At 40.0% G+C, this 23,437-nt stretch overlaps 1 protein-coding gene across 1 annotated transcript in view; it reads left to right on the forward strand.

Moving 5' to 3' along the window:
* SYNPR (synaptoporin) overlaps positions 1–23,437 on the forward strand; it is a 320,418-nt gene that overhangs the window by 247,314 nt on the left and 49,667 nt on the right. The window contains exon 4 of the mRNA XM_053689389.1: positions 1,361–1,552. Within this exon, the coding sequence (XP_053545364.1) occupies positions 1,361–1,552 (192 nt within the window). The remainder of the gene's footprint in view (positions 1–1,360; positions 1,553–23,437) is intronic.

The raw sequence follows: 23,437 nt of genomic DNA on the forward strand, positions 1-23,437 counted from the left end.
TTATTAGTGCCAATATGCACCATGATTGCAGGATGAGACAGAGATCCTTCTAACAATGTATCAATATGCCCTGCAATATACCTAACACAAGCCCAAAGAAGACAACTAACTGTTCTATTTAAGGGATCTGGGTGACAAATTACCCTACCAACCTTCCGAATAATAGAGTCTCCTAAACCAACATCTGCTTATGGCCCAGACTTGTATGCCCCTCGACCATGAATGAAGGACTGTTCACTATTGTATGCCCCCTTCCATGACTGAAGGACTGTTCACTATTGTATGCCCCTCTTCCATGACTGAAGGACTGTTCACTATTGTATGCCCCCTTCCATGACTGAAGGACTGTTCGCTATAGTATGCCCCCCTTCCATGACTGAATGACTGTTCACTATTGTATGCCCCCCTTTCATGACTGAAGGACTGTTCATTATTGTATGCCCCCCTTTCATGACTGAAGGACTGTTCACTATAGTATGCCCCTCTTCCATAACTGAAGGACTGTTCACTATAGTATGCCCTTCTTCCATGACTGAAGGACTGTTCACTATTGCATGCCCTTCTTCCCTGACTGAAGGACTGTTCACTATTGTATGCCCCCTTTCATGACTGAAGGACTGTTCACTATAGTATGCCCCTCTTCCATAACTGAAGGACTGTTCACTATTGTATGCCCTTCTTCCATGACTGAAGGACTGTTCACTATTGTATGCCCCCTTTCATGACTGAAGGACTGTTCACTATAGTATGCCCCTCTTCCATGACTGAAGGACTGTTCGCTACAGTATGCCCCTGTTTCATGACTGAAGGACTCTTCACTATAGTATGCCCCTCTTCCATGACTGAAGGACTGTTCACTATAGTATGCCCCTCTTCCATGGCTGAAGGACTGTTCGCTATATTAGGTGGAATAGCCCTCTTTGACATTGTCACCACCACCCCTGAACTGATATCTTCCGCTTACTTCCATTATCAAAATGTGCCCAATCTTTTTATGTGCACACTTTTTGAGGTACCAGCTCCAACTGTGCATTTCCAAGAGTTCACACTATATATGTTTATGCAATTTGGATTAGCTAATTCCTCTCACATGACACAGGGCTAGGAAAATAGAAGTTACTTTGAAATTTGTCTACTCATTTGAAATGTCATTGTCTTTTTATTATGCATTCGTTGGATATGCAATTCTACTGTATTTAATGGTCATTTAAGTTCACTAGCGCTAGTAAAAGAGGAAACATCTAACTTTACAAAGTATTGTAGACATAAACTTTTTCTGAGGGTACAATGTTACTAGTATGTTTATTGTTTGTATTTGAATAACTCCCTAATATTATTAATTTTATATTTTTCATTTCAGGATTTCATTGTGACTGTGGTGTTTTCATTCATGTGGCTTGTTAGTTCTTCCTCTTGGGCCAAAGGACTTTCTGATGTTAAGGTTGCCACTGATCCAGATGAAGTGCTGTTATTGATATCAGCTTGTAAACTACAGACTAATAAGTGCAAATCTGTGTATGGCCCTGTTATGTCAAGTCTGAACACCTCAGTGGTGAGTGAGACAAATCTTTGAGGCTTATATCATAAAATGAAGGAATGTTGTTTGTAATGTATAAAGCTTTGTACATTTTGATTAAAAAAAAAGTAACAATTACACTTACACACTGCTACGTTTATAAACTCTAAAAACATTGAAATATTTATTGTAATATTTTGGAAACTAAAAGGGTTTGTAAGCAGATAAACTGTGATTAATAAGATATACAGTAGAATTTTCTGTCCTTGAACATAATTGTCTGGCAGATTCATCCAGTGTGCTACAGTGGAAAGTTTATTAAAGGGCAACTGTAGTCAAATATACTCTCGTGTTGTAACAATAGTATACTGTTAAATAAATCTTTTTTCAATGTACATCCTATTTGAAATCTTATTCATTTTCGAATTTATAACTTTTTTAATTTTAATTGTTTTCCAAACCCACTGATTTATAGTCCGTAGCTGTATTCCAATCCTGGAGGACAACTCCAGTTGGAAGATGGCGACTACCGGGCGCAATGCGCATGCGCGATTTCACGCAACGTCATCGGATAGATTGAAATTTAATGTGCGCATGCGTTATTTTCTGTCTGTTGTCAGCGATGTCGGCTTCTGTGCCAATATGCGCATGCAAGACTAATAGAAAACAATTGCGCATGCGATGAGTGACGAAAATGTATTTAAATTACATGCTAATACTGGCCATATGATTGGCAAGTATGTTATTGCTTAGACGCTGGATAACGACGTCATTGACAGAAAGTAAAAGTTTATTTTTATGCTAAAGGGAGCTTCGTTTTTCAAAATGAAAAACAGAATTTATGCTTACCTGATAAATTACTTTCTCCAACGGTGTGTCCGGTCCACGGCGTCATCCTTACTTGTGGGAATATCTCTTCCCCAACAGGAAATGGCAAAGAGTCCCAGCAAAGCTGTCCATATAGTCCCTCCTAGGCTCCGCCCACCCCAGTCTTTCGACCGACTGACAGGAGGAAAAAAACAGGAGAAACTATAGGGTGCCGTGGTGACTGTAGTTAGAGAAAATAATTCATCAAACCTGATTAAAAAACCAGGGCGGGCCGTGGACCGGACACACCGTTGGAGAAAGTAATTTATCAGGTAAGCATAAATTCTGTTTTCTCCAACATTGGTGTGTCCGGTCCACGGCGTCATCCTTACTTGTGGGAACCAATACCAAAGCTTTAGGACACGGATGAAGGGAGGGAGCAAATCAGGTTACCTAAACGGAAGGCACCACGGCTTGCAAAACCTTTCTCCCAAAAATAGCCTCTGAAGAAGCAAAAGTATCAAATTTGTAAAATTTGGCAAAAGTGTGCAGTGAAGACCAAGTCGCTGCCTTACATATCTGATCAACAGAAGCCTCGTTCTTGAAGGCCCATGTGGAAGCCACAGCCCTAGTGGAGTGAGCTGTGATTCTTTCTGGAGGTTGCCATCCGGCAGTCTCGTAAGCCAATCGGATGATGCTTTTAAGCCAAAAAGAAAGAGAGGTAGAAGTCGCTTTTTGACCTCTCCTTTTACCAGAATAGACGACAAACAGAGAAGAAGTTTGTCTGAACCCTTTTGTAGCTTCTAAATAGAATTTTAGAGCACGGACTACGTCTAAATTGTGTAACAAACGTTCCTTCTTTGAAACTGGATTCGGACACAAAGAAGGAACAACTATCTCCTGGTTAATATTTTTGTTAGAAACAACCTTTGGAAGAAAACCAGGCTTAGTACGCAAAACAACCTTATCTGCATGGAACACCAGATAGGGCGGAGAACACTGCAGAGCAGATAACTCAGAAACTCTTCTAGCAGAAGAAATAGCAACCAAAAACAAAACTTTCCAAGATAACAACTTAATATCTATGGAATGTAAAGGTTCAAACGGAACCCCTTGAAGAACTGAAATAACTAGATTTAAACTCCAGGGAGGAGTCAAAGGTCTGTAAACAGGCTTGATCCTAACCAGAGCCTGAACAAATGCTTGAACATCTGGCACAGCTGCCAGTCGTTTGTGTAATAAGACAGATAAAGCAGAAATCTGTCCCTTTAGAGAACTCGCTGATAATCCTTTATCCAAACCCTCTTGTAGAAAGGAAAGGATCTTAGGGATTTTGATCTTATTCCATAAGAATCCCTTGGATTCACACCAGCAGATATATCTTTTCCATATTTTATGGTAAATTTTTCTAGTTACCGGTTTTCTGGCTTGAACTAGAGTATCTATCACAGAATCTGAAAACCCACGCTTTGATAGAATCAAGCGTTCAATCTCCAAGCCGTCAGCTGGAGGGAGACCAGATTTGGATGTTCGAATGGACCCTGTACAAGAAGATCCTGTCTCAAAGGTAGCTTCCATGGTGGCACCGATGACATATTCACCAGGTCTGCATACCAAGTCCTGCGTGGTCACGCAGGAGCTATCAAGATCACCGAGGCCCTCTCCTGCTTGATCCTGGCTACCAGCCTGGGAATGAGAGGAAACGGTGGAAACACATAGGCTAGGTTGAAGGTCCAAGGCGCTACTAGTGCATCCACTAGAGTCGCCTTGGGATCCCTGGATCTGGACCTGTAGCAAGGAACCTTGAAGTTCTGACGAGACGCCATCAGATCCATATCTGGAATGCCCCATAATTGAGTCAACTGGGCAAAGATCTCCGGGTGGAGTTCCCACTCTCCCGGATGGAATGTCTGACGACTCAGATAATCGCTCTCAGTTCCAGAATGTTTATCGGGAGAAGAGACTCTTCCCGAGACCATAGTCCCTGAGCTTTCAGGGATTTCCAGACCGCGCCCCAGTCCACTAGACTGGCGTCGGTCGTGACAATGACCCACTCTGGTCTGTGGAAGCTCATTCCCTGGGACAGGTGGTCCAGGGTTAGCCACCAACGGAGTGAGTCTCTGGTCTTCTGATCTACTTGAATCACTGGAGACAAGTCTGTATAGTCCCCATTCCACTGTTTCAGCATGCACAGTTGTAATGGTCTTAGATGAATTTGCGCAAAAGGAACTATGTCCATTGCTGCAACCATCAATCCTACTACTTCTATGCACTGAGCTACGGAAGGACGAGGAATAGAATGAAGAACTTGACAAGCGTTTAGAAGTTTTGACTTTCTGACTTCTGTCAGGAAAATCCTCATTTCTAAAGAATCTATTATTGTCCCCAAGAAAGGAACTCTTGTCGACGGAGACAGGGAACTTTTTTCTATGTTCACCTTCCATCCGTGAGATCTGAGAAAGGCCAGAACGATGTCTGTGTGAGCCTTTGCCTTTGAAAGAGACGACGCTTGTATTAGAATGTCGTCCAAGTACGGTACTACTGCAATGCCCCTTGGTCTTAGAACCGCTAGAAGGGATCCGAGTACCTTTGTGAAAATCCTTGGAGCAGTGGCTAACCCGAATGGGAGGGCCACAAACTGGTAATGTTTGTCCAGAAAGGCGAACCTTAGGAACTGATGATGTTCTTTGTGGATAGGAATATGTAGATACGCATCCTTTAGATCCACAGTAGTCATAAATTGACCTTCCTGGATTGTGGGTAGAATCGTTCGAATGGTTTCCATCTTGAACGATGGTACTCTGAGAAATTTGTTTAGGATCTTTAAATCCAGAATTGGTCTGAAAGTTCCCTCTTGTTTGGGAACTACAAACAGATTTGAGTAAAATCCCATTCCTTGTTCCGCCGTTGGAACTGGATGTATCACTCCCATCTTTAACAGGTCTTCTACACAATGTAAGAATGCCTGTCTATTTGGTTTGAGGATAAGTGAGACATGTGGAACCTTCCCCTTGGGGGTAGTTCCTTGAATTCCAGAAGATAACCCTGAGAAACTATTTCTAGTGTCCAGGGATCCTGAACATCTCTTGCCCAAGCCTGAGCAAAGAGAGAGAGTCTGCCCCCTACTAGATCCGGTCCCGGATCGGGGGCTACTCCTTCATGCTGTTTTGTTAGCAGCAGCAGGCTTCTTGGCCTGCTTACCCTTGTTCCAGCCTTGCGCCGGTTTCCAGGCTGGTTTGGTTTGAGAGGCATTACCCTCTTGTTTAGAGGATGCAGAGTTAGAGGCCTATTAGACTTATTCTTGGCTTTGAAAGGCCTATCTTGTGGGAGGGCATGGCCCTTTCCCCCAGTGATGTCTGAAATAATCTCTTTCAATTCTGGCCCAAAGAGAGTCTTACCCTTGAAGGGGATATTAAGCAATTTTGTCTTGGATGACACATCCGCTGACCAAGACTTTAGCCAAAGCGTTCTGCGCGCCACAATTGCAAACCCTGAATTTTTCGCTGCTAATCTAGCTAGTTGCAAAGTGGCATCTAAAATAAAAGAATTAGCCAACTTGAGTGCGTCAACTCTGTCCATAACCTCCTCATACGGAGTCTCTCTACTGAGCGACTTTTCTAGTTCCTCGAACCAGAACCACGCTGCTGTAGTGACAGGAACAATGCACGAAATGGGTTGCAGGAGGTAACCTTGCTGTACAAAAATCTTTTTAAGTAAACCCTCCAATTTTTTATCCATAGGATCTTTGAAAGCACAATTATCCTCGATAGGAATAGTAGTGCGCTTGTTTAAAGTAGAAACTGCCCCCTCGACCTTAGGGACTGTCTGCCATAAGTCCTTTCTGGGGTCGACCATAGGAAATAATTTCTTAAATATAGGAGGGGGGACAAAAGGTATGCCGGGCTTCTCCCACTCCTTATTCACTATGTCCGCCACCCGCTTGGGTATAGGAAAAGCGTCGGGTGCACCGGAACCTCTAGGAACTTGTCCATCTTGCATATTTTTTCTGGAATGACCAGGTTGTCACAATCATCCAGAGTAGATAACACCTCCTTAAGCAGTGCGCGGAGTTGCTCTAATTTAAATTTGTTGAGAAATTTTACCTGAATCTGAAATTTCCCCATCCGACAAAAACCTCCCTCATGACCCCTTCAGATTGGTGTGAGGGTATGACAGAGCAATTATCATCAGCGCCCTCCTGCTCTACAGTGTTTAAAACAGAGCAATCACGCTTTCTCGGATATGCAGGCATTTTGGATAAAATATTTGCTATGGAGTTATCCATTACTGCCGTTAATTGTTGCATAGTAATAAGCATTGGCGCGCTAGAGGTACTAGGGGCCTCCTGCGTGGGCAAAACTGGCGTAGACACAGAAGGAGATGATGTAGAACTATGTCTACTTCCTTCATCTGATGAATCGTCTTGGGCAACTTTACTATCTGTGGCAATACTGTCCTTACTTTGTTTGGACGCTATGGCACAATTATCACACAATTTTGAAGGGGGACACACATTGATCTTCAAACATATAGAACATAGCTTATCTGAAGGTGCAGACATGTTAAACAGGCTTAAAATTGTCCAAAAAGTACAAAAAAGTTTTAAAACAAAACCGTTACTGTCTCTTTAAATTTTAAACAGTGCACACTTTATTACTGAATATGTGAAAAAGTATGAAGGAACTGTTCAAAATTTACCAAATTTTCACCACAGTGTCTTAAAGCATTCAAAGTATTGCACACCAATTTTCAGAGCTTTAACCCTTAAAATAAAGAAACCGGAGCCGGTTACAGTTTTAACCCCTCTACAGTCCCAGCTACAGCCTTTGCTGCGACTTAACCAAACCCAGGGGGGAATACGATACCAGATGAAGCCTTCTAGGAACTTTTCCAACTACTTTCAGATCCTCACACATGCATCTGCATGTCTAGCACTCAAAAGTAACTGCGCATTAATGGCGCAAAAATGAGGCTCAGCCTACAACTGGGAAGGCCCTTCCTGACTGGAAAGGTGTCTAACACAGTGCCTGACCTTAAAAAACGTTCCCCAAGCTTATAAGTGTGAATTACAAGCATAAACATGTATAAAATGCCCAAATAAAGCAATCGATTTTGCCCATAAAAGTGTCTACCAGTTTTATAGCCCATATTAAGCCCTTTATTCTGTTTGAGACTAAGAAAATGGCTTACCGGTCCCCATGAGGGGAAATGACAGCCTTCCAGCATTACACAGTCTTGTTAGAAATATGGCTAGTCATACCTTAAGCAGAAAAGTCTGCTAACTGTTTCTCCCAACTGAAGTTACTTCATCTCAACAGTCCTATGTGGAATCAGCAAACGATTTTAGTTACTGTCTGCTAAAATCATCTTCCTCTCACAAACAGAACTCTTCATCTTTTTCTGTTTCAGAGTAAATAGTACATACCAGCACTAATTTAAAATAACAAACTCTTGATAGTAGAATTAAAAACTACAACTAAACACCACATAATCTTAACCATCTCCGTGGAGATGTTGCCTGTGCAACGGCAAAGAGAATGACTGGGGTGGGCGGAGCCTAGGAGGGACTATATGGACAGCTTTGCTTGGACTCTTTGCCATTTCCTGTTGGGGAAGAGATATTCCCACAAGTAAGGATGACGCCGTGGACCGGACACACCAATGTTGGAGAAAGGTACCTTTTATTTATATTAACATTGCAATGTTTAATGTTGAGTGCGTTTTGCTTAAGGTCAGCAAAAGTTAGTATTCCTTTAACATGGGAATAAGCAGTTTTATTAGCTTTCTAGTTAGCCTAATATAATATCTATGGAACATTCTAAAACAAAAAAATAACCTGCTCTAATTTGTTAGTGTGTGTAATTTTTGCATTAGTTATCCTAGATAACAATCAGCCAGATTACGAGTTTTGCGTTATGAGCGGCTCGCTGCTAACTTGCAAGTTATTTCCACCGCTCACCTCCTTATAGCGCTGCTATTACAGGTTTGCAAATACCCGGCGTTAGCAGGCAATATGGCAGCATTGAGCTCCATACCACACCCAAATACCAGCACTGCTTTGAGCTGGTTTTACGTGCTTGTGCACGATTTCCCCATAGACATCAATGGGGAGAGCCTAACACCTGCAATAAAGGAGCATAAAGCTCCGTAGCGCAACCCCATTGATTCCTATGGGGAAAGAAAAGTTATGTTTACACCTAACACCCTAACATATCAGCCAATGGAATGCAAACTCGATCCTATTGGCTGATTGGATCAGCCAATAGGATTGAAGCTCAATCCTATTGGCTGATTTCGGGGGTTAGTGTTAGGTTTTTTAAGGGTTTATTGGGTGGGTTTTATTTTTAACTTAAGGTTTGGGCTGAAAAACATAATTTATGTAAGAACTTACCTGATAAATTAATTTCTTTCATATTGGCAAGAGTCCATGAGCTAGTGACGTATGGGATATACAATTCTACCAGGAGGGGCAAAGTTTCCCAAACCTCAAAATGCCTATAAATACACCCCTCACCACACCCACAATTCAGTTTAGCGAATAGCCAAGTAGTGGGGTGATAAGAAAGGAGTAAAAAGCATCAACATAGGAATTTGGAATAATTGTGCTTTATACAAAAAAATCATAACCACCATAAAAAAGGGTGGGCCTCATGGACTCTTGCCAATATGAAAGGAATTAATTTATCATTTAAGTTCTTACATAAATTATGTTTTCTTTCATGTAATTGTCAAGAGTCCATGAGCTAGTGACGTATGAGATAGCAATACCCAAGAAGTGGAACTCCACGCAAGAGTCACTAGAGAGAGAGAGGGATAAAAATAAAAACAGCCATTTTCCGCTGAAAAAAATTAATCCACAACCCAAATCATAAGTTTAGTCTCATAATTGAAAAGAAAAAACTTAAATTAGAAGAAGAATCAAACTGAAACAGCTGCCTGAAGAACTTTTCTATCAAAATCTGCTTCCGAAGAAATAAATGCATCAAAATGATAGAATTTAGTAAATGTATGCAAAGAAGACCAAGTTGCAGCTTTGCAAATCTGATCAACTAAAGCATTCTTAAAAGCCCAGGAAGTGAAGACTGATCTAGAAGAATGAGCTGTAATTCTCTGAGGCGGGGCTTGACCCGACTCTAAATAAGCTTGATGAATCAAAAGCTTTAACCACGAGCTTTAACCACGAAGCCAAGGAAATGGCAGAAACTTTCTGACCTTTCCTGGAACCAGAAAAACTAACAAATAGACTGAAAGTCTTCCTGAAAACGTTAGTAGCTTCAACATAATATTTCAGAGCTCTCACCACATCCAAAGAATGTTAAGATCTCTCCAAAGAATTCTTAGGATTAGGACACAAAGAAGGGACAACAATTTCTCTATTAATGTTTTTAGAATTTACAACCTTAGGTAAGAATTTAAATGAAGTCCGCAAAACTGCCTTATCCTGATGAAAAATCAGAAAAGGAGACTCACAAGAGAGAGCAGATAATTCAGAAAATCTTCTAGCAGAAGAGATGGCCAAAAAGAACAACACTTTCCAAGAAAATAGTTTAATGTCCAAAAAATGCATAGGCTCAAATGGAGGAGCCTGTAAAGCCTTCAAAACCAAATTAAGACTCCAAGGAGGAGAGATTGATTTAATGACAGGCTTGATATGAACCAAAGCCTGTACAAAACAATGAATATCAGGTAGCCGAGATTTGTCCTTTCAAGGAACTTGCAGACAAACCTTTATCCAAACCATCCTGAAGAAACTGTAAAATTCTAGGAATTCTAAAAAAGAATGGCAAGAAAATTTATGAGAAGAACACCATGAAATGTAAGTCTTCCAAATTTGATAATAAATCTTTCTAGAAACAGACTTACGAGCTTTTAATATAGTATTAATCACGGAGTCAGAAAAACCTCTATGACTAAGCGTTCAATTTCCATAACCTCAAATTTAATGATTTGAGATCCTGATGGAAAAACGGACCTTGAGATAGAAGGTCTGGCCTTAATGGAAGTGGCCAAGGTTGGCAACTGGACATCCGGACAAGATCCGCATACCAAAACCTATGAGGCCATGCTGGAGCCACCAGCAGCACAAACGATTGCTCCATGATGATCTTGGAGATCACTCTTGGCAGAGGAACTAGGAAAATATAAGCAGGATGATAACACCAAGGAAGTGTCAAAGCATCCACCTGAGGATCCCTGGACCTGGAAAGTTTCTTGTTTAGAGGAGATGCCATCAAATCTATTTCTGGAAGACCCCACATCTGAACAAATTGAGAAAACACCTCTGGGTGGAGAGACCACTCCCATGGATGTAAAGTCTGACGACTGAGGTAATCCGCTTCCCAATGGTCTATACCTGGGATATGAACCACAGAAATTAGACAGGAGCTGGATTCCGCCCAAACAAATATCCGAGATACTTCATTCATAGCTTGAGGACCGTGAGTCCCACCCTGATGATTGACATAAGCCACAGAGTTCTCTCTTCAACAGAGGCCAAAACTGAAGAGCCCTGAGAATCGCACGGAGTTCCAAAATATTTATTGATAATCTCGCCTCTTGAGATTTCCAAACCCCTTGTGCTGTCAGAGATTCCCAAACAGCCCACCAACCTGAAAGACTTGCATCTGTTGTGATTACAGTCCAGGTTGGACGAACGACAGAGGCCCCTAAAATCATACAATGGTGATCTAACCACCATGTCAGAGAGAGTCGAACATTGGGATTTAAGGATATTCATTTTGATATCCTTGTATAATCCCTGCACCATTGGTTTAGCATACAAAGCTGGAGAGGTCTCATATGAAAACGAGCAAAGGGGATTGCGTCCGATACTGCAGTCATGAGACCTAAAACTTCCATGCACATAGCCACTGAAGGGAATGATTGAGACTGAAGGTTCCAACAAGCTGAAACCAATTTTAATCATCTCTTGTCCGTTAGGGACAGAGTCATGGACACTGAATCTATCTGGAAACCTAAAAAGGTTACCCTTGTCTGAGGAATCAAAAAGCTTTTTGGTAAATTGATCCTCCAACCATGTCTTTGAAGAAACAACACTAGTTGATTTGTGTGAGATTCTGCAGAACGTAAAGACTGAGCAAGTACCAAGATATCGTCCAAATAAGGAAACACTGCAATACCCCGCTCTCTGATTACAGAAAGTAGGGCACCGAGAACCTTTGAAAAGATTCTTGGAGCTGTCGCTAGGCCAAAAGGAAGAGCAACAAATTGGTAATGCTTGTCTAGAAAAGAGAATCTCAGGAACTGATAGTGATCTGGATAAATCAGAATATGAAGATATGCATCCTGCAAGTCTATTGTGGACATATAATGCCCTTGCTGAACAAAAGGCAGAATAGTCCTTATAGTCACCATTTTGAAAGTTGGTACTCTTACATATCGATTCAAAATCTTTAGATCCAAAACTGATCTGAATGAATTTTCTTTCTTTGGGACAATGAATAGATTTGAATAAAACCGCAGACCCTGTTCATGAAATGGAACTGGCATTATTACCCCTGATAACTCCAGATCTGATACACACTTCAGGAAAGCCTGAGCCTGTACTGGGTTTGCTGGAATGCATGAGAGAAAAAAAATCTTCTCACAGGCGATCTTACTCTGAATCCTATTCTGTACCCCTGAGAGACAATACTCTGAATCCACTGATTTTGGACTGAATTGATCCAAACATCTTTGAAAAATCTTAATCTGCCCCCACCAGCTGAGCTGGAATGAGGGTCGCACCTTCATGCGGACTTGGGGGCTGGCTTTGATCTCTTAAACGGCTTGGACTTATTCCAATTTGAGGAAGGCTTCCAATTGGAAACAGATTCCTTGGGGGAAGGATTAGATTTCTGTTCTTTATTTTGTCGAAAGGAACGAAAATGGTTAGAAGCTTTAGATTTACCCTTAGGTCTTTTATCCTGAGGCAAAAAGACTCCCTTCCCCCAGTGACAGTTGAAATTATTTAATCCAACTGAGAACCAAATAACTTATTACCTTGGAAATAAAGAGATAGCAATCTGGATTTAGAAGTCATGTCAGCATTCAAAGATTTAAGCCACAAAGCTCTTCTAGCTAAAATAGCTAAAGACATAGATTTAACATCAATTTTGATGATATCAAAAATAGCATCACAGATAAAATGATTAGCATGTTGGAGTAAGCGAACAATGCTAGATAAATCAGAATCCAATTCTTGTTGCGCTAAATGTTCCAACCAAAAAGTTGATGCAGCTGCAACATCAGCCAAATAAATTGCAGGCCTGAGAAGATGACCAGCATATAAATAGGCTTTCCTTAGATAAGATTCAAGTTTTCTATCTAAAGGATCTTTAAATGAAGTACTATATTCCGTAGGAATAGTAGTACGTTTAGCAAGAGTAGAGATAGCCCCATCAACTTTAGGGATATTTTCCCAAAACTCTAAAGAAACTGCTGGAAAAGGGTACAATTTTTTAAACCTTAATGAAGGAATAAAAGAAGTACCAGGCCTATTCCATTCCTTAGAAATCATATCAGAAATAGCATCAGGAACTGGAAAAACCTCTGGAATAACCTCAGGAGGTTTATAAACAGAATTTAAATGTCTACTAGTTTTAATATCAAGAGGACTAGTTTCCTCCATATCCAATGTAATCAACACTTCTTTTAACAGAGAACGAATATACTCCATTTTAAACAAATAAGATTTGTCAGTGTCAATATCTGAGGCAGGATCTTCTGAACCAGATAGATCCTCATCAGAGAAGGATAATTCAGTATGTTGTCAGTCATTTGAAATTTCATCAACCTTACGAGAAGTTTTAAAAGACCTTTTACATGTATTAGAAGGCGGAATAGCAGACAAAGCCTTCTGTATAGAATCAGAAATAAATTCTTTTAAATGTACAGGTATATCTTGTGCATTAGTGTCAGGGTGCCAGGAATCAGACTAAGACGAGAAGTGCAAAAATAATCACACCATTATTAATAGCAAAAAATAATAAAAAGTCCACAAGTCAAATAACAAGCCAGGAATCAAAACCAGAGCTGGTAGTCAGACGAGCTGAGCCAGGAGCCAAAGCGAATAGTCAGACGAGCCGGAATCAGGAACAAAGAAAACAGCAGAGTCAGGAACAAGCCAGGGATTAGGAACCAGGAAGGACGTCAGGCAGCCAGGTAATACACAGGAACTCTCACAAACAGGTCTGAGACAACGCAAAGGCAAAGCATACTGAACAGAGGCCCTTTAAATAATAAGTGATGACATTACAATTCTGAGACTACATCCTGTCTCACATGGATGATGCACACCAGTCTGGCCATAAAAGGAAGTGCAGGAATTGAGCAGATATCCCCCACAATGCACCATAGTCAGGAAGAGAGGTGAGTAAAATGGCTGCCAGCAGCACATGGCAAACACAACAGGGAAAAAACCCTGACAATTAGATGTTGAGGGAACAGCAACAGGTAATGAACTACTACTGATGGATACATTTTCTGCATGTAAAAGTTTATCATGACAGCTATTACAAACCACAGCTGGAGATATAACCTCCACAAGTTTACAACAAATGCACTTAGCTTTGGTAGAACCGTTATCCGGCAGCAGAGTTCCAACAGTGACTTCTGAGACAGGATCAGATTGAGACATCTTGCAAATGTAAGAGAAAAAAACAACATAAAAAGCAAAATGATCAATTTCCTATATGGCACTTTCAGGAATGGGAAAAAAAATGCAATATGGAATGGGGTCTTAAATAATGAAAATATTTGGCGCCAAGTATGACGCACAGCACAAACAGCAAAATATTTTTTGGCTCCAAAAACATTCGGAAATGACACACTCGCCTCACAGAAGATGCAACCTTGTGAAGGACTCGGCGTCAACTAAGACACCGGAAATGACGAAATTGCATCAACAAACGTAACTTCGCGCCAAAAAAATCTTGCGGCAAGAATGACACAAACTTTAGCATTTTGCGCCCTCGCAAGCCTAATTCTGCCTGCAAATTTAAAAGATAGTCAATTTGAAAAAGAGTAGACCCCAGGTAAGAAATCCAAAAAAAAAACAACATTTCCCAGATATGAAAAGAAAAACATAGTGGTTTTAAAACAAATTTCAAAAATGATTGTGAATATCCAAAAAATCCTGAAAAGATGATGTGATGAAGTGGGCTTGAATAATCAAAAATGTGTGTACACAAAAATGAAAAAAGAAAAAGGAAAAAATGTGAAAAAATAAGCCAAATGAATATTTAGGATGTATCAAAGTGAATAACACACTTATAAAGTGACCCTTATGTGAATACAAGATGTGAAGAGATGCTCCTAAAAAGTTATTCCTGTATGTAAACGATGAAAAAATACAGAAATGGATCCTATGTCTCAGGGATCAATTCATTCAAAGATATACCTGTAATAAAACAAATATAACATAGTGCAAAACTGCTATTCAAACTTAGTCAGTAATTTTTTACACACTTCATCATTTCACCGTTTATCGAGGGATATATAAGGATAACTGTTTAAAATAGAATCTTCATATTGGACATTCACTCTCTGGAAAGAATTTAAAGTTTGGGACCTACATATTTATGGACACCTACTCAGTAAATTGATGTTTTTATATATTTATATTTTTTATCCAACCATCAACAGCTGTTTTATTGTAATTTATTTTGTGATTAAGATTGTATATTGTTGTGGTTTTTAACCACAATTGTATTGTTTTTTATATAGATATATGCATATTTTATTGTTAATTTTAAGTGGATCCACTTTTGTATCTTGTTTGTATATTTTAGCTATAAGTAGCATAAAATATTTTATATACCCCTATAGAATTTCAATATATTTTTTATTTAAATAATCTTGTCACTACTAGTGTCTTAGCCTTTTAGGAGGCGCTCTGTGAATTTATTTTTAGCACTACATTCACCTTTTTGGGGGCGCTGGTACCCACAATACTAGGAGCTACAGACACAAGGTTGAGCGCTGTCAGATTTTAACAGATTATTTTATGCTGGGACTAGAACTTAATATATACGTAATGTGGTATGAAGCGCATCGTACCGTATAACGTATATATATGTTGCAGATTCAGCAAGCTACAGCAACCTCGGCTGTAAAGTCACAGCCAAGAGATGCTGGTCCTGGGCTCCAGGCATCTGTCTGCATATGGAAACAGAGCAAGATCTGTGCTACAGTTCCATATGAAAGCAGATGCCAGATCGTTACAGACGGTGACAATGAGTGCATCACCGTCTGTAACTATCATATTCTGGTGCTCGCGGTAGGTGGGTGGGCAGGCCAACAGAGAAGGGGGGAGGGAGTGGGAGGAGCCCTTCTCTGCAAAAAAATAAATAAAAGGATGGGGAGCTACACTACAGAAAATGGATGGAATGGGGGGGTGGGGGTTTCTTATATGTAAGGATCACCAAGAGGGGGGGAGGTAGGGGGACCTCTATGCTACAGAACACAGTTAAAGCCTTTGCCTGCTTTTTTTTCTAACACCTGAGACCTCATATCTTTGAGCCTTTATAACTTTATAAAATTGTACAAAACTCAACATAAATACATTTAAAAGTACAAGAAAAAATGCAGGCACTGCTTCCAAGGGAGTAAGATAAAAAATATATACTTTAATGAAAAAGTTTAAAAAACACTTCATACAGGCAAGACACAGTACAAGGGAGGAAACAGGTGACGGCTGACGCATTTCACGCCCTCTAGTGGTGCTTAATCATAGGCTGCAGTGAAAAGGAAAGGACACCCAAATCATTAACCCCTTCCTCATTGAACTGAATAGATCAATTAAAACAACATTAGAAATATAAAAACAAACATCAGGATCAGTTATTAAGAATGTGTCCTAACTCATTATATGAAAAAACCTTCTTTGGAATTCAGTTACATTATATCATGAACATATGTAAATACATGCAAATTCCAGGGCTAATGTTACAACTTAACTACTTATTTTTAAATCTATAAGTTACTAAATAATAAAGCAAAATTATTTGTTAACGTATAAACGTATTAAATTGTATTTTAAATGGAAATGAGCAAGGTGTGAAAGACAAACTTTTTCACTTAAAGAAAAAAAGACTAGTTACCTATAAAATAGTTAATGTCACACTCCTTGTTCATGCCATTTGGTTGACGAGAATAAAGTTTCGGGATCCTCTTGAAATATTAAATATAAAATATTAATAAAAATTATTGAAAATTATGATATATACCATAAAATAGTCTAAGTCTATATATATATATATATATATATATATATATATATATCGCAATATGTATTTACAATAAACGTACATTGTTTTGCATGTGAAGAACATTGGAATGTGACATTTTCATAACTCCTGTCAGGTTAGAGCATGAGTATAGATGTTTGGGTTTTTTTTAGTTGGCACTCTCCATTGACTTCTATGGGGAGAATACATTACGAGGTCTAATATTTGGTTAGTGCGCGATGGGATTCGCTCTGGTGCAAACTTTTTACTTTCAACTTATAATATGAGCGCAACCCGATGCGCAAAAAGCCTCTGTCTAGCGAAGTTAAGGTGTGACGACTAGCGCAAAATAACGCTCCACTCTAACCCTATAATAGTCTCTAGACTGCAACACTATGCAAATTTTGCTAACAAAATTGTTCTTTGGCCCTGGACAAATAGGATGAAAAAAAAATGGGTTTTAACATTTACAGTATATATTTAACATTGTGTCAACTAGTACCCATTTCCCCTCCTTTGGCAAACTATGGTGACATTTTTCAACTGCTGTATTTAACATTCCTTATTTGTAGAAAATACTGCAAAAAGTAATGGCAGATAATAGAGGGGGGCTCTAATTATAGTTTCTACAGCACATATAGTCTATAAAGCATTTAAGGTTACATTTTCTAGTGTCACACAACAATTTGAATACAAATGCCATGTGTGTGACGGATGCACGAAGGGAATGAATAATATATGAGGAAGTCTTTCACGTCTTCATATATCACTAAATTCAATTTTACCTTGAAAAGTGACACCCTGCAACTGTGCTCCACGTGAAGTCAAAGAATTTGTTTTCATCTCATTGAGCTTTACAGAAAGCATACTAAAGCAGTCATTGCTTGTGTCATTTTTTAAATAATTTATATATTTTCATGGCTGCAAAACTGTGTTTAATATCCTTGTTATTAAAAACCAACTAGATTACATAAATGTGTAAATTACACTTAAAGAAACATTCTAAACAAAAATGACATGTTGTAAATCATTACAAACCATCACAGCTCTGTTAACCTATCTAATATTTGAATGTGGGTGCCCTAGGCAGATACCCATATAGCACTAAAAAAGTAATAACTAGTATAAAAAAGTAATAACTAGACGTGTTTTTAATAAAACAAGCATACTGAAAAATGCTTCTATTCAAACATGTAATGCTCAGACCTTGTTGGTATGTATGTATGTATTGGGTAGGTACTTGTAAAGCACGGCTAATCACCCGTAAGGGTAAAATATCAAGGCAGAATTGGCCAACTAGGACACCAGGAAAGTTCCTGGTGGGCTGCAGCAGCTGAATAGTTAGCTTCAATTTAAGGGGGTGATGCTGCTGGTCAGGTGATATGTATTAAGGTCACATAGTATTTCCTTGTAAGTTTTATTTCCTAGATCATGTTGAATTTTAGTGGCCTTTGATAGGCTTATAGTGTCTAATCAAGTCACAGTGTAAGACAGATTGACACACTAGAACACACTATGGATATAATGTTCACACTGTGAAAGGGAGTCATGGATGAAATTGGGTTGTATGGTGCCTATACAAAAAAAAAGTCTTTTTTTTTTATTAGAAACTAATAGGGGCAAGTGCATTCTACAGACGCAACAGAAAATTGGGGCTGGTCTTCAAATTTTTCCAGAGCTACTTTTTATTCCCAGTCTTACCAGCCTAGAGACCTTTAGATCATCGGACCCTTAGACTTGCAGGGTCGCTAATGCTGAAATGACCTGCTTTAACAAGCTGTACTCTGTGCTTGAATGATCTTTCAACAACCTTGGTGTCAATGAGACATTGCTGTAAAACAACTACATGCCCTAATTCTTTAGAAAATGCAATTTTCTTTACTAAAATATGGTAAATCCATGGCTTGAGTAATTACTGTTGGGAATATTACTCCTCGCCAGCAGGAGGAGGCAAAGAGCACCAGTGTTAAACTGTTAAGTATAACTCCCTTACACACAACCCCCAGACATTCTCTTTGCCTTCGGTGCATGGAGGAGGTTCCTGTGCTGGACCGTGCTAGAGATATTATCTCATAGGAATGGGAGAAACCAGCGGTGTCTTTTTCCCTATCTCCCATTGTTTAGAATTTGTTTTCTGTCGAGGACATTGGTATACTGTTGGCCAATTCCTTTATTGCAGATGCCATTTTACAGGTTGTTAGACTAGGAGCTAAAACTTCTGTCCTAGACCGCAGGGTGTTATGGTTTAAATCCTGGTCTGCGGACGTTTCCTCTAAAGTCAAGCTTCTGGTGATTCCTTACAAGGGCAAAACCTTGTTTGGACCCGGTTTGGCAGAAAGGTTACAAATTGGAATTCAACACTTTTCCTCCCAGAGGCAGATTCCTTCTCTCAAGATTATCTGCAGACCAGATAAAGAAAGAGGCATTCTTGAAATGTATACAATATCTTTCCTCCCTGGGAGTGATAGTTCCAGTTCCAGTGCAGGAACAGGGTCTCGGGTTCTACTCCAACCTATTTGTGGTTCCCAAAAAAAGAGGGAACTTTCCGTCCCATTCTAGACTTGAAGTGTCTAAACAAGTTTCTCCAAGTTCCATCCCTCAAGATGGAGACTATACACTCCATTCTTCCTTTAGTACAAGAGGGTCAGTTCATGACAAACAGAGACCTAAAGGATGCATATCTCTGTGTTCACAGGGATCATCACAGATTTCTGAGATTTGCCTTTCTAGACAAACATTTCCAGTTTGTGGCCCTTCCTTTTGGTCTAGCCATGGCTCCCAGAATTTTTTTCAAAGGTTCTGGGGGCTCTTTTGTCAGTGATCCATTCTCATAGAATTGTTGTGGCACCCTACTGGGATGACATATTGGTTCAGGCACCAGCTTCCTTTCCCCTGCTACAAGAGTAGTGTTCTTAGGGACCATAATAGATTCTCTATTAATGAAGATTTTTCTGACAGTGGTAAGGAAAACAAAATCATTTCCTCTTGCCTCTCTCCTCAGGCTTCTGCTCATCCTTCAGTGGCTCAATGTATGGAGGTAATCAGTCTGATAGTGGCTTCCATGGACATCATTTCTTTTGCTCGATTTTGAGAGCTCTCCAGTTGTGCATGCTCATACAATGGAATGGCCACCATGCAGATCAGTCATCAAGGTATCCTCTCCCATGGTGGATTTCTTGGGAACAGCTGTCTCAGGGCACATGTTTACGGAGACCTTTCTGGGTGATTGTGACCACGGACACCAGACTGCTGGGCTGAGGAGCTGTCTGGAACTCGTTAAAACTCAGGGCCTTTGGACTTGGGAGGAGTCTGATCTTCCCATCAACATCTTGGAGTTGAGGGCGATTTACAATGTTCTATTGGTTTGGCCTCAGTTGTCCTCAGCCCAGTTTATCAGGGTCCAGTCAAACAACATAACCTCTGTGGCTTACATCAATCACCAGGGAGGAACTCGGAGCTCCTTAGCCATGAAGGAGATTACTCGGATTCTTTAGTGGGCTGAGACCCACAATTGCTGTCTGTCTATCTGCCATCCACATTCCAGGAGTAGACAACTGGGAATCTGATTTTCTGAGCAGACAGACTTTTCATCCCGGGGAGTGGGAACTCCACCCGGAGGTGTTTTCCAGCTTAGTCCTCAAATGGGGGGTGTCGGAGTTAGATCTGATAGTGTCTCGTCAGAACGCCAAGCTTCCAAGCCATGGTTCAAGGTCAAAAGATCTGCAGGCCATTCTGATAGATACTCTGGTGGTTCCTTGGATTTTAAGGTTTTTATTATCAGGTATTTGTAGAGCGCCAACAGGTTCCGCAGCGCTATGAACATGGATGGTATATATATAAAAAAAAGATTACAAGGATCAAATGGGGAGAGAGGATCCTGCTGAGAGTTGCACTGTTGTAGTCGGCTCTTATGAAGGTGAACAACAAACAGCTGGGCTCATATGCTTACATGCTATGGGTTTTATGGGATAGCAGTGGAGATAGGAGGGTTAGTGTAGGTTGTAAGTGTCCCTGAATAGTAGAGTCTTAAGGGAGCACTTGAAGCTTTTAAAACTAGGGGAGATTCTTGTGGAACGAGGCAGAGAGTTCCATAAGATGGGAGCCAGTCTTGAATCTTGTAGACGGGAATGTGAGGAGGTAACAAGAGAGGAGGAGAGTAGGAGATCATAAGCGGAGTGAAGGGGACGGGAGGGAGAGTAACTGGAGACAAGGTCTGAGATGTAGGGGGGAGCAGTGTAATTGAGGGCTTTGTGTGTCAGAGTCAAAATTTTGTGTTTAATCCTGGAGACAAGAGGAAGCCAGTAAAGGGATTGGCATACATGTTTCTTATGTTTGCTCTCCTTCCACAAGTCATTTGCTCGTATCAAACAGGAGAGGGTGTCTGTGATTCTAATAGCCACTGCGTGGCCTCGCAGGATCTGGTTTGCAGACCTAGTGGAGATGTCATCTCTCCCACCTTGGAGACTACCTCTGAGGAAGGACCTCTTGATTCAGGGTCCCTTCCTTCATCCAAATCTCATTTCTCTGAAGCTGACTGCTTGGAGATTGAACGCGTAATTCTGTCTAAGCGTAGTTTTTCCGAGTTGGTTATTGAGACCATAATTCAGGCTTGCAAGCCTGTTACTAGAAAGATTTACCATAAGATATGGCGTAAATATCTTTATTGGTGTGAATCCAAGGTCTACTCTTGGAGTAGAATTAGAATTCCTAGAATTTTATCTTTTCTTTAGGAAGGCCTGGAGAAGGAATTGACAGTCAGTACCCTGAAGGGTCAGAGTTCTGCTTTAATAGTTTTACTACATAAACGTTTGGCGGATGTGCCAGATGTGCAATCTTTTTGGCAGGCCTTGGTCAAAATGAGGCCTGTCTTTAAGTCTGTTGCTCCTCCTTGGAGCCTTAAAGGGACAGTCAAGTCCAAAAAAAACTTTCATGTTTCAAATAGGGCATGTCATTTTTCAATTTTAATTTTTTATTGTTCAGCATATAAATTTCTAACAATTTGATTACGCCCGTGCAGGGCAACAACAGAAAAAAATAAATAAGAGAAGATAAGAAAAATAAACATCGACATAGCTTTTTTGCAGCTTTGCTTATCTTCAATAGTCAACTTAAGTTATACAAAAGTAAGATAACAATTGCTAACAGGGTAATACTACCAAAATGCATACATAAAAATCAATAATAATGTGGTCAGCCCCTTAGCCCATCCAACTTAAGCATACTGTACTCCTGCACACAATTATCCATTTTATACTGCTGACTTCTTTTTATCCCCTCTAAGGCCCTCAATTCATAAGCACATAACCTTTAATAGGGCCTTTTATTTCTCAGAATGACTTTGGGCCATTTTCCACCAGCTCTGAATGGGAACATAGATAGTTTTGAATGCCTTCAACCCCTGGGGTAAGGGCATGTCATTTTAAACAACTTTCCAATTTACTTTTATCACCAATTTTGCTTTGCTCTCTTGGTATTCTTAGTTGAAAGCTAAACTTAGGAAGACTCATATGGTAATTTCTAAGCCCTTGAAGGCCGCCTTTAATCACATGCTTTTGTATTTGCTTTTCACAACAGGGGAGAGCAAGTTCAGGTAAACCATATAGATAACATTGTGAGCACGCCCGTGGGTTGTGGCAGACACTGCACTAATTGGATAAAATGAAAGTCAATAGATAATAAATAAAATGTCATGTGATCAGGGGGCTGTCAGAAGATTCTTAGATACAAGGTAATCACAGAGCTAAAAAGTATATTAATATAACCGTAGTGTCTGAGCAAAACTGGGGAATGGGTAATAAAGGGATTATCTATCTTTTAAAATAACACAAATTCTGGTGTTGACTGTCCCTTTAACCTTGTTCTTAAAGTTTTACAGCTGGCTCTGTCTGAGCCGTTGCATTCCATAGAATGTTATCTTGGAAGGTTTTGATTCTTGTTGCTATATCTTCTGCTAGAAGAGTCTCAGAACTCTCAGCTCTGCAGCGTCATTCCCCTTATCTTATTTTTCATGCTGATAAGGCGGTTCTTCGTACTAAGTTAGGTTTCTAATAGAAATATCAATCAGGAAATTGTTGTTCCCTCTCTGTGTCCTAATCCTCCTTCTTCCAAAGAATGTTTGTTACACAATTTGGATTTTTTTGTGCTCTTAAATTCTACTTACAGACGACTAAGGATTTTCACCAGTCCTCTGCCCTCTTTGTCTGTTTCTCTGGGAAACGTAAAGGTCAGAAAGCTACTGCTACTACTCTTTCTTTTTGGTTACAAAGTATAATTCGCTTGTCTTATGATACTGCTGGACAGCAGCCTCCTGAGAGAATTACGGCTCATTCCACAAGAGCTGTTTCCTCTTCTTGGACTTTCAAAAATGAAGTTTCTGTGGAACAAATTTGGAAGGCTGCAACTTGGTCTTCTCTACATACTTTTTTCAAAATTTTTACAAATTTGATACTTTTGCCTCGGCTGAGGCTTCTTTTGGGAGAAAGGTTCTTCAAGTGTTGGTGCCTTCTGTTTAGGACTGCCTGTCTTGTCGCTCCCTATTTATCCATGTCCTTTAGCTTGGGTACTGGTTCCCAACAGTAATTACTCAAGCCGTGGACTCACCATATCTTAAACAAAATTTATGCTTACCTGATAAATGTATTTATTTCCGGATTTGGTGAGTCCATGTCCTCACCCTTTATTTTAAGACAGTTCTTTTGACTATAACCTCAGCAACCTCTACACCTTGTGTTACTCCTTTTTCTCCATTTCCCTTCAGTTGAATGACTGGGGGTTGTGGGTAAGGGAGTGATACATAACAGTTTAACACTGGTGCTCTGTGCCTCCTGCTGGTCAAGGAGTGATATTTCTAACAGTAATTACTCAAGTCGTGGACTCACCATATCCG

This window comes from Bombina bombina, chromosome 7, assembly GCF_027579735.1.
Source record: "Bombina bombina isolate aBomBom1 chromosome 7, aBomBom1.pri, whole genome shotgun sequence".
NCBI classification, from domain to species: domain Eukaryota; kingdom Metazoa; phylum Chordata; class Amphibia; order Anura; family Bombinatoridae; genus Bombina; species Bombina bombina.